Source organism: Perca fluviatilis, chromosome 7, assembly GCF_010015445.1.
Source record: "Perca fluviatilis chromosome 7, GENO_Pfluv_1.0, whole genome shotgun sequence".
Taxonomy (NCBI): domain Eukaryota; kingdom Metazoa; phylum Chordata; class Actinopteri; order Perciformes; family Percidae; genus Perca; species Perca fluviatilis.
In genome coordinates, this window is record NC_053118.1 from 18,425,054 (window position 1) to 18,436,867 (window position 11,814).

Sequence of the window (11,814 nt, forward strand, 5' to 3'; positions counted from 1 at the left end):
ACTACCCATATCATTACGATGTTTCATGACGACTTCATTTACCCGACGAACAAGGTTTGTTTGATTGATAAGAAAATGAATTTCAGGCGGGTGGAGTTTCTTTCAGCGCATTGATATTCAAGAACCAGTCCATTATCGTATCTTAACGGTGAACGCCGAGTTCTGAAACAAGCGCACTAGCGGAAAGCTTTAGCTAGCTAAATAACGACCATCGTCACCACCAAATGGCTTTAAACGTCAACGACAGTAATAGTCAAATGATTGCTAGCTGAAAGCAGATTTCTAGGTTCTGAGATATTTTAGTGAAAGTAACATTATATTTAGCTCACCTCTACTTTGAACTGGGTTCCTATCGTTAGACAGCTTACTGGTGACATCAGTTGTGCTGTTGTGGTGAATCAGGTGAGAAGCGACATGTCCGAGTCCGGCCACAGCCAGCCCGGGATGTACGGGCAGGGACGCAGGAGGAGGAGACGCCGAGGAGACAGAGATGCTGGACTTCCTGGGCAAAATCTGTCCGGTCCCAGTAGGGACCGAGAATATCAACCGAGAGAACGAAGGGTAACTTTAGCTATAATACAAACCCATGCTCTCATGTGTCTGCGTTGTTGTGCCTGCTGGTTTTAACTTTTGACCTTACTTTAATGTGTCTGTTCAGGATGGGAGCGAGGATCCACCAGGCCCACTTATTCAGAAGACCCCCATCATTCTTGCAAAACCCCCTGGGGAAAGGGTACGTTGGCTGATCTCAGTTACTCAGCTCGTATTGTAATTCTCCTCATTGAAAACAAAAAATAATACATACAATATAAAGACAGCAGAACATTTTGTTTGTAGGATTGTCCGATTGACCGCAAAGTAATAATATGCATTATTGTGACTGCAATATTTAAAATCAAACATCATGTCTGTTACGTTTGAGAAGAAAGTTTGGCTATTTTTTGCCAAACTTTCTTCTCATTTTAATTTTTTATTAATATATTTTGCGCAAGGCAATGTACATTTAGGACTATATTTGCAATGCCAAAACAAATGTGTCCCAGTTAATTGGTGATCATTATAGAAGTACAGTTTGTATATGTATTAAGCTCGTCTACCAATCCAGTCATGTGACCTATTGACTGGTGCTGTTGTCATCATTTTTTAAGGCCAAGCCGTCACAGAATGCACCTGTCAGTGGAGCTCCAGTCCTGGAGAAGCCCATCATGTTAATGAAAGCCCGGGACGATGGAGGGAAGCCAGGGACCCCTCCCGAAGCAGCAGCTCAGCCCTCTGGTCCTGGGCCCTCCAAGATGGAGAGGGAAGGGCAGCGACCCACCCAGCCTGTTTACCAGATCCAAAACAGAGGAATGGGTGCATCTGCATCAAGCAGCGCTGTTGACCGTGAGTTTTTGTGGATTTCACGAAAATAACATTTTATTTTTGTAAATGTCACTTACCATGTTTAGAAATACTCTACTTGGATGCACTCATTAAGGCCAAATTAAATGTGCAGAGAAAAAAAAAAGTAAATCTTGAATCTTTTCATATGATTTCCAGCCATGGTGGGCCAGTCTAAACTCCTCCCTCCGGAGAAGATGAAGCACAGCATTAAGCTTGTGGATGATCAGATGAATTGGTGTGACAGTGCCATGGAGGTGAGTTCATGTTTAATGAACTCAGTTCATTGTGGAGCCATTGTATCAAAGGATGTTTTAGTGTTTTCATAATGCTGTACTGTATGAACTCAAAGGAAGTTGTGTTTTGTTGTCATTTGTTGCAGTATCTGAGGGACCAGACGGATATGTTGGTGGTGGGAGTCATTGGCCTGCAGGGAAGTGGGAAATCTACAATCATGTCACTGTTATCTGCCAATACTCCAGAGGAAGATCAAAGGTGAGGTTGGTTGTAACACCAACAATGAGCTCAAGCTTGTAAACTGCTCGGTTATGTGCAAATTATATGTTTCATGTATCAACAGTGAAAAGAATATTCGCTAAAAAGAAAGTTGAACCATGAAGAAGTCACAGTTAAATGATGCTAAAGAGGATGAGGCTTTCCAATAATGACAGATAAATGTAATCCAGTATGTAAGAGGAATTTGAAACAATAATACACGGTGTTCCTCATTCGTGTTTACCGTATGAGGAGATCTAAACCTAGAAGGACTGCAATTTAGGTTTTATACAAATCTGCCAGTAAAAGGGACTGTTAGACTTACAGTACTGTCAGTACAGTACCAACCTGTACTACAGATTGGTCTAAAACAACAGCATTGTTACGCCAGTGACATCACCAGTAAAATATATCCTCTAAAAAAAGAAGTTAAATTTAATCAGGGTGAGAATAGTCCAATTAGATTAGATAGATTTTTATTGATCCCCAGAAAAATAACGGTGTTGCAGCAGCAAAATATCAGACACGCAGCACACATACAGAGTATACATTAAGTAATAGGAAACAATATACATGAAATAATAATAGAATACTACACAAGCAATATTTAAAATATATACAATTTGGAAATAAAATGTACAACTGTTTCAATAGATATAGATAAACTTAATGTGCAAGTTGGGGAGTAAAATGTACAATGGTTTCACTAGTAATGATAGGATGTGGATAAACCTATTGTGCAAGGTGCATTCAGTGCAGTTGTGATGTATATGAGTCTTATCTCACACTCAGTGATGAAGTGTTAAAAAGTTTAATTGCCTGTGGTAGGAATGATTTCCTGTAGCGGTCCGTGCGAAATCGAAGCTGTCGGAGCCTCTTAGAGAAGGTGCTCCTCTGTTGGACCAGTGTGAGGTGGAGAGGGTGATGGGGTTATCCATGATAGATAACAGTTTGTTCAGTGACCTCATCTCCACCACAGCTTCAAATGTCTCCTGTTTGCAGCCAATAACGGAGCCAGCCTTCCTGATCAGTTTGTTCAGTCTGTTTGTGTCGCTGGCTCCGATGCTGCTGCCCCAGCAGGTGGCAGAGGAGAACAGAGCGCTGGCCACAACAGACTCGAATATACTATACTATAGAATATACTAGAATATATATTATATAATATATTGACCCATCTGCCTCTGCAGAGTCATGTGGTTTTTCAGCTACTGATACATTATTTTGTTCAAATCAGTTCAGTGTGTGACACTGCCATATGGTTGTCTGGTGTGTGGACATTGTAATACAAATGCTATTTATTTAGAGGAAATTATAAGTACTAACTAAAATTCTCATTTAGACTTTTACACCCGATCTATGCATTTGTTACTCGCAGATGCTATACATTCTTTTCTTTTGGCTTAACTAGTGCAGTGACTTTAATTGATGTAATGCATGTTTGTTTGCACAGGGGCTATGTATTCAGAGCCCAGACTCAAGAAATCAAGGAAAGAGGAGGAAACCAGAGCACAGGCATTGATTTCTTTATTACACAGGAGAGAGTCATCTTCCTGGATACACAGGTAAGAAAGTATTGTGAATACTGTGACTGTTTCTTTTTCTGTAGTATTTTTAATTTGCTCTGTGAGGAAAGTCTGGCTAGTCCACACAGCATTCCGGGATAGGAGAAAAACGTGCTCTGGTATATTGGCATTTCTTTCATCGTCTTGGGCGGTGCTAAGCACCGGACAGAGGCAAGGTGCCTCTGCAAAATAGTCTCGGGAAGGAACTTGTTTTGTTGGAATATTCAAAAGTTGTTTTAGTCGTGCAACAGAAAACTCAGATTCGACAGATAGTCTAGCTAGCTGTCTGCATTTACCCTGCAGAGATCTGAGGAGCAGTCAACCATAGTCCTCATAAATCCACCGGCGTTTAGAATGCCAACACAAAGAAAAGCAGTAGGTAAGGAACATCCGGCCGAAAATGAGGGACATCCAGCAGAACCTCGGGCGGCACTGGAGCAAACCCCTAAATGAATCGTCCCCCCAGCCTTCCTATGGTCCCCCAGTGGCTAGAAATGGTGATAGGTGTAAACCGAGCCCTGGGTATCCTGCTCTGTCTTTGAGAAAATGAAAGCTCAGATGGGCCGATCTGGAATCTTGCTCCTTATGAGGTCATAAGGACCAAGGTTACCTCCCCTTTCTCTGCTTTGCCCGCCCAGAGAATTTGGCCCACCCAATGAGAGAGACCTCATGGCTTTCAAACGAGCAAAGTGGCAGTTGGTCAAGGCCACACCCCCACTCTCCACATTCCCCCCCCCCCCCCCCTCCTCCTCCTCAATAGCATTTAAAGCTACAGACACAGAAATGGCACGTCCTAAGGAAAGCTCATTGTGGGACTGGCTCTAGTGGCTGTAATTCTGCACCAAGGGTGAATTTTGGGAAAGAGACTTCAGATACAGTATTAGGGGACCCCTAAGGCCTATATAAAAGCATCTAAAAAGCAGCATGTCACGCGACCTTTAAGGATTGTATGTTGAGGATTGATGAGTTGTGTGTGAATGCCTCTTTTTGTTTCTTCAGCCCATGCTCAGCCCATCTATTCTCGACCACCTCATCAACAACGATCGGAAGTTGCCTCCAGAGTACAACCTCCCTCACACATATGTTGAGATGCAGGTCAGTGGCTGGCCTGCAGATGGCAGTCGGTGAAAGCACTAGTTGTTTATGTGATCGCTGTGATTATATAAACTTTAAAACATGTAAAATGTAAAGTAAATAAATCCACAAACACATGCTGCTACAGTATATTCACAGAGCCTTCCCCCCTCTGCTATCTCTGCATTTGTCAAAAAAAAAAAACTATTAGGTATGCATGATTGTTAAAGATAAAAAATAAATAATACAGAGAATTGCATTAATAGTTCCTAAAAATAACAGGAACACTCATCTTGGATGCAATATTCACAGGAAATATTCTGCTTAAAAGTCATCCAGATAGCTTGTTTTACACAGACTTCCTGCAGTTATTACATTCACTATTTGGGTTAATTGTAAAAGTTATCAGTTGTTCAGTACTGTTATTGTTGTGCATCGAATATAATATGAAATACCCATAAAATATGTCACTTTGTCAGGGGTCTTCAGTTTACTCTATGATAGAAACCACTGCTCTAGGGACTAATAAGTGTCTTTAGTCCAGTGATTCATCAGTTCGACAGTTTAGTTGTCATTTTAATTCTTCTGTACACCCACATTCTCTTGTAACCACATTTGTACACTCTGTCTAATCTGTCTACAGTCTCTTCAGATCGCTGCCTTCCTGTTTACAGTGTGCCATGTGGTTATTGTGGTTCAAGACTGGTTCACGGACTTAAACCTCTACAGGTAGGTTTAGTAGGTTTTGCTTATCTGCAATCTGCATCTCTGTCATAGTCTGTGTCCAGGTTCACAAGACGAAAGAAGAGGTTAGCTCTCAAAGTCCCCCCACCCCCCCCACCTCACAGGAATGTTGAGTATTTCATTTTGTATCTTGAGAGGATATTTGTCTTCTGCTTTTTAATAAGTTCAATAATGTTTATCTTTCAGTTGGTCTTGTAGACAAGAAATGCCGGCAAATCCAGACCTGTTGAAAATAACTTGCTATGTACCAGTCTAACATGCTGACACTCAGCCATCTTGTCCAATACACCATTATCTGTTCAGATACCCCTGTGAACAGCAAATTCTAATCAATAATTTGACTAACTTTAGCCTCATGGTAAGACACTTTCCCTGTGTATACACACAACTGAAAATTATGACTGTAGTTAAAAGCAAGAACGCTAATCTGCTTGCTGTAAACTAGAATGTAGATTACACTGGCGGTGAAAGTATCGAAATAAACCAAAATATACAACTTACTGTGAAGTACAATTCAAACCAAATGTAACAAATTATATATCTTAAACAGTCAAGAAATTAAAGCACGTTTTTTCAAGTATGTCTTCAGACAATATTCACATGCCCATATGTATTTTGACAGATGGCTAATTACCCAACCTAGGCAATTATTTTCTTAATGAAAGCAAATGTTGGTACCACACAGGAAGTTTAATTTTGTGTATGTGGATAGGTTTCTTCAGACTGCTGAGATGCTCAAACCTTCCACTCCGTCTGCAAGCCATGACAGCACTGGCTCTTCAGGCAATGACGATGGAGCAGAGTACTATCCTCATATAGGTGACTGTTTAATGCAGAAACGCAACACTCCCACACAATCTCACACACCAGCCAGGTTTGCTGATATTAAAATCAACTTCTTTAAATTCCTCCCTCCTGCAGTGTTCCTCCAGAATAAGGCCAGGCAGGATGATTTCTGCCCAAGGAATCTGAAGAATATGCATATGGTGGTGGACAAATTAATGGCCCACTCTCATCTCAAATACAAAGGTTAAACACTACAAGACTGTTCTCTTTATACATACATATATTCTATTAACACTATGGTTGTTTTTTAAGGGCAAATCATGTTTAATGGTATAAACTGTGCTTAGATAATAATAATAATAATAATAATAATAATACATTTTATTTATATAGTGCTTTACATGGTACTCAAAAACACTTTACACTAAAACCAGCACATATAGCATATTAAAAACAATTAAAGACAATAAAACCAGTAATGTAAGACTATTGTATGTGGAAAGCTAATCTGCTAGAGGTGTGATTTTTCGGGGGGGGGTTGTAGCAGTGGAGCAGGTCTGTGAGGTAGGAAGGATCCTGGTTATGGAGGGCTTCGTGGGTGAAGAGGAGGACTTTAAACTGGATGTGTTGGGAAACAGGGAGGTGGAGGTTCTGAAGGACAGGAGTGATGTGATCACGGGAGCAGGTGTGCGTGAGGAGACGGCCAGCAGAGTTATATGAACCATAGAGGATGCTGTTGCAGTAGTCAATTCTGGAAGTGATGAAGGCATTAATCAATATAATGCAAATTGTTTGGGACAATATTTTGGATCTGATGATGTTAATATTTTGATACTAGATATTTGATTAACAAAATGAATCATGCCACACCTTCACTCACCCCACAGTATGTTGTTCGTTTTTAGGTAAATTATCCATGCTAGACTGCAGTATCTTCCCTGGCTTGGGGCAGGACTATTTGGCAACCGAAGTCAACATGTTCCTCCTCCCTATGCAGGAGAATGATGGCGAGGATAATCTCACTAAAGCAGGTCATAGAGAATTTCTCTTCCCATAAGGCAAAATTCAATTGTCCTCCTGTGTATCGTGTCAGATGTGGATTAAATAATATCTCTGTCCCGTGTTTAGGGTCGGGAGCATACCCACTCTTCTCTCTGCTCCCGGGGTACAGAGGACATCCTGCCTTCTCCACCATGGTTTCAAAACTCCGCAGCCAAATACTGGCCATGCCCCGCTGTCAGCTGTCACACACCATCCTCACTGAGAAGAACTGGTAAATGCATCACATTCTTCTTTGCTCACTTTTAATTTCTAACATCAATTGTAAACTAATCATCAAAAACAAAATAAAGCAACCAAACACGACACTAGAAATGTTATTCTAGTAAGGGTGTCATTTCTACTGGGGCTGTAGGGACATTTATTTCTTTTAAGCATTAACACCTTTCTTTTACAATTGACCGCATAGAGAGAGACAGGAAACAAGAGGGGCGTGACATACAATAAAATTAATGTTGTTGCCTAATCATTTGGCTTTCACCACACCCCTCAAAATTCAACTAACTTTTACAATTTCAGCTTGGTTTGGTTACTAAAGCCACTATAATTCAGATTAGGCAAACATTAAGATAACACAAATGACCAAACTGCTAATAGTTAGTGCTTCATTTCCTTCCCCCTCACTTTTAAAAGTTTCAAGTTGAGTTTCTCACCTACGTCTCTCTGAACATTGGTCATTTACTGTTCAGCCAGAATAGTCCAGATGAGAGAAGATCTGAGTTTATAAAGATACGATGAGATTCAGGAGCAGCTTTTGTGAACTTTTTTTGCTCTGGGTTTCGCCTCTCAGGAAACATGTACAACATGTTGCCTGTTCTTCTGGAGTGGTGGTTGTTTGTGCTGTGTGCAGCCTAACAATATATTTTTTTCTAAAAGTTTGCTGATGCTGTTTTTAGTTGCAAATATAACATTATTTATTATAAAGTAGGTTTCTGCCAATGAAACAGACAATTAATTTGAATAGGTTTGTGTAGTAACAACAGAGATTTACAAAGCATTTCTTTTTTGTGTCATACTACTATTAATACTACTAATACTACTAGTATTTGTAAAGCAAAACTTATTAATTAGTTATTTGCTAAACTGTCAATATAAATGTATTTAAAGAGAAAAGAGAATAGCATTTAGTTTCTGTTTGTATTTATTTGTTTTATTGCCTAATAGCCTTTATTATGCATCAACATATAAGAACTGAAACACATTTTAAACAAGAAGATGGTCGCAAATTCTTGTACATGCTTGTCGGTTGTAACTAAAATGTATACCACGTAAATTGCCTAGATTGCATGTCCCCACTACCATTTCATGTATACCTGTCTACTATGCACATCAGTTGAAAGCAAAATGCTCAAACATATACATTTAATCTCACAAAACACATGGGTTTCATCAAAGTGAATACAATTTCTGGTCTGTATACAGTAAGTGTTGTGATTTTACAGGTTTCACTACGCAGCGCGTATCTGGGATGGGGTGAAAAAGTCCTCGGCCCTCTCCGAGTACAGCCGCCTACTCTGCTAACACCTTGGAGGAACTGCTGTCATATCCAATAGCAGTTGAAGCTGTTATGTCCAATAATCAGGACACATAAAGAATAATTGTGGCTCTGAAAGTGGAGATGGTCGTTTGCACCCTACATGAGGGACAAGTGAAACTGGAAGCCCGTTCAGTGGTGAAGAGTCTGATATAAAGCAGGACACCTTTCTGCAGACTTTGGCGGGAATGAAAACCTGTGGACTCTTGGCACTCCGTGTCAGAAAGTGGTGTATCCTGCCATGTTGAACAGACACAGCTGAAGCCTGTACAGCAGTGGTGAGAAAGAGAGATGAAACCAGTTGTCTGCACACGTGTAAGCAAAATGTGACAGTTTTTTATTTGCAAGCCATTATTGTAATTGCAGTTTTGGTTTACATGTTTTCTCAGATTAAAATATATAATTCTTTTTTTTTTTTAATTTCCATTTTTTTTTTCATTGCACTCTTCTATTACAGCAGGATGATATCTCCACTGGCATACTGTTTTAAAATCTTTTGCAAGATAGAGACTATAAAACCTACCTCAGCAGGACAATAACAGGCTATTCACATGCCATGTAGCTTTCGTTTCCCCTAAAAGAACTCAAACCTGTTTGAACTTGTGTTTTATTATAACGGCCTTCAATAAAAAGAAGAAGAAATGAAAAGGGTTGGTGCTAAAGAAATGAAACTGAAGGGTTTGTGCTGGTAGAAAAAAAACTGTTGAGTCACACCTGATCCCCACTGCCAGATGAACAGACATGCAGCGGTTGCATTGGGTTTCCATGATTAACTAAAATTCTGCAACAACAAAATGTCCCTGCTGGCACCAGTACAATTGTATCTAATGCATGACATTGGATTTTGGCTGATATGCCCATGTTTTCCAATTCAATTTGGCTAATTGCTGATATATGCTCATATATTCTCCACCTAATTGCAGAGAACATCAAGCGTCATATCAGCAGAAATTTTCATTTGGGGCCGATGCAGATATTTCAATTTAAAGTCTTTAGCTGCAGATATATGAAATGTCATATTTTGACTGCCTTTGTCAGGGAGCTGAGGTCATCCTGAGACATCTCAAACTAAAGCTCATACCAATAATTGTTTTATAAGGGAAATTTCATATTCATAAAGCTAAATTGGTCAGGGAAAAAAAGTACCAGATACACCAGGCTAGCACTGAGAGGCTCAGAAGGAGCTTCTACCTACCTTTTTGTGTTATTTTTATTATTTATGTTACCGGTACTTAACTTTTTTATTGATATTTTTTTGTTAATTAGTGAAGTGAGCCATGACAAGTGACACTAGATCAAATGGAACATAATGCATGGGTGACATGACAAGGTTAAGAAGGAATAAATAGTTTTTCTGGCAGGTATGTGAAATCCCATGGTCTCACCATTTTGTGTTTCGTCTTTATCTGCATTTTTTTATTTTTATTTTATTTCTTTAGCATTTTTGTTTATGTTTGTGAGGCAGCGGTTACCTTCCTTTAGTAATTAATTTTAAGGATTCTAAAAATCTTTTCATTTTTATTGTTAGGGTTAACTGGAGTGATTACACAACGGTTCAGAGTGTCACACAACCTCTGCAAGAACCTCAGCATTACTCAAAAAGATACTAGAGAATGCTACATACAAAGCAGTTACATCAAGCTGCTACATTGAAGTGGCTTAAATTTAAATTTTCTGTGTGTAGCATGTATTCTGTCAGAAAAGAGTTAATTGTTTTACTTGACTGGGCTTGTTCACCTGTTGCACCCTACACCCTGAAGTATTTAAGGGCATGCCACAGTATACACACTTTTTCTTTTTTCATTAATGCAAGGAAGTAAAAGTGAATATGGCAAAACGCTTCTGTATTTATATTAAACCGAAGGCTGGTGGCAAATAAAAGTAATTCTGGCTATGGCTCTTTTTCAGCTGCACTAATGTAAAACACACATCAGCCATAACTTTATTATAATAATCATACTTGTAAAAAAATATCTTTAGTGGATTTAAGATTGCTGTTTACTTTGAAATAAAGGGCATGCATGTGATTTCACCATGCATGGAAATTAAAAAAGTTAATTCAATTTATTTATAGTATCAATTGAGTAGGTCTAGACCACACTCTATAATTTACAAAGACCCAACAATTCCAGTAATTCCCCCAAGAGCAAGCATTCAGTGCGACAGTGGCGAGGAAAAACTCCCTCTCAGGAAGAGAGTGTACGTATGTATGTATGTTTTAATATGTCTGTGTTGTGACTATTATAGCTTTAAGACACCACAGTTTAGAATTAATAGAAGTTGTCTAATAAAAAAACTAAACACTGACCCAATTATTTGTTGCAGGTAACAAAACATCAGTTTCATTTCACGTTAATTTAAAGGGCGTTTTTATTTTATTTTTAAGATTCACATTTAGTCACTATTCAGGGAAGTATGAAGGAGTGGTCTGAGGATGAAGACAACCCCTTCTCAGGAGAACTACTTTTGCCCTTAACAGATCAAACTGAAACTCAGTAGAATCCTGCCATCACAGAATGCATCTCCTGATGCTGATCTTTGGGATTGTGCTTCTCCCTAAAGGCAAGTTTTTGTTTTATCTGTTTCTTTAAACTGTTTAATCTTAAAAAAAGAGAAGGATTGTACATGATTGTCATATGCCACATACCAGTAGGCAACTGTATGCCCAACATATACATGTTATTGGTTAGTTTTACTTGTCACTGCTATTGCTTTTTGTTCTTCACCTGTTCGTCCACGGATGATTTGACCTCTTTTCTATTCCGTTGAAAAACAAGCAAAAAAATGTCAAAACTTCACTTTGCAACCACCTTCATGCTGTACAACACATTTTTTTTTTGTATCTGCACTCATAATTTTTATTTTACCTCAGAGTTAAGGTGTCAAAATTATTATTATTTTTTTAAGTTTAAAGTTTGAAAGTTTTGTGTTTTCTCAGCCTACACCTTGAAATGTTATGAGTGTACACCGGGAATCTCAGGAACCTGCACAGATACATCAAAAGAATGCCCTTTGCAGGGTCAACAGTGTGGGGCAATTAAAGTCACTTCATATGCAGGTATAATAATTTGTGTTGCATTGTTTTTATTGTTAAAATGCTTTGTGCGGTCCCAGTTTACAAAGGTTCCTCTTTTGTTGCAGGTGGTTCAAAAATTCTTGATGTCAACTCAAAAAGCTGTG

The 11,814-nt window shown here is 39.0% G+C and overlaps 1 protein-coding gene across 2 annotated transcripts; it reads left to right on the forward strand.

Moving 5' to 3' along the window:
- The first annotated feature begins 135 nt into the window (after positions 1 to 135).
- smg9 (SMG9 nonsense mediated mRNA decay factor) lies at positions 136 to 11,196 on the forward strand. 2 transcript variants are annotated; one of them, XM_039805452.1, is made up of 13 exons: positions 136 to 561; positions 659 to 733; positions 1,149 to 1,383; positions 1,540 to 1,637; positions 1,763 to 1,875; positions 3,326 to 3,437; positions 4,437 to 4,532; positions 5,155 to 5,240; positions 5,968 to 6,074; positions 6,177 to 6,284; positions 6,947 to 7,072; positions 7,170 to 7,314; positions 11,114 to 11,196. In XM_039805452.1, coding segments are annotated over exons 1-13 (1,449 nt in total). In that variant the 5' UTR covers positions 136 to 414; the 3' UTR covers positions 11,115 to 11,196. The 2 variants fall into 2 exon arrangements, with proteins under 2 accessions (XP_039661386.1, XP_039661385.1); XM_039805451.1 differs by lacking the exon at positions 11,114 to 11,196 and adding an exon at positions 8,543 to 9,998 and having other exon boundaries at positions 137 to 561.
- Positions 11,197 to 11,814: the final 618 nt, after the last annotated feature.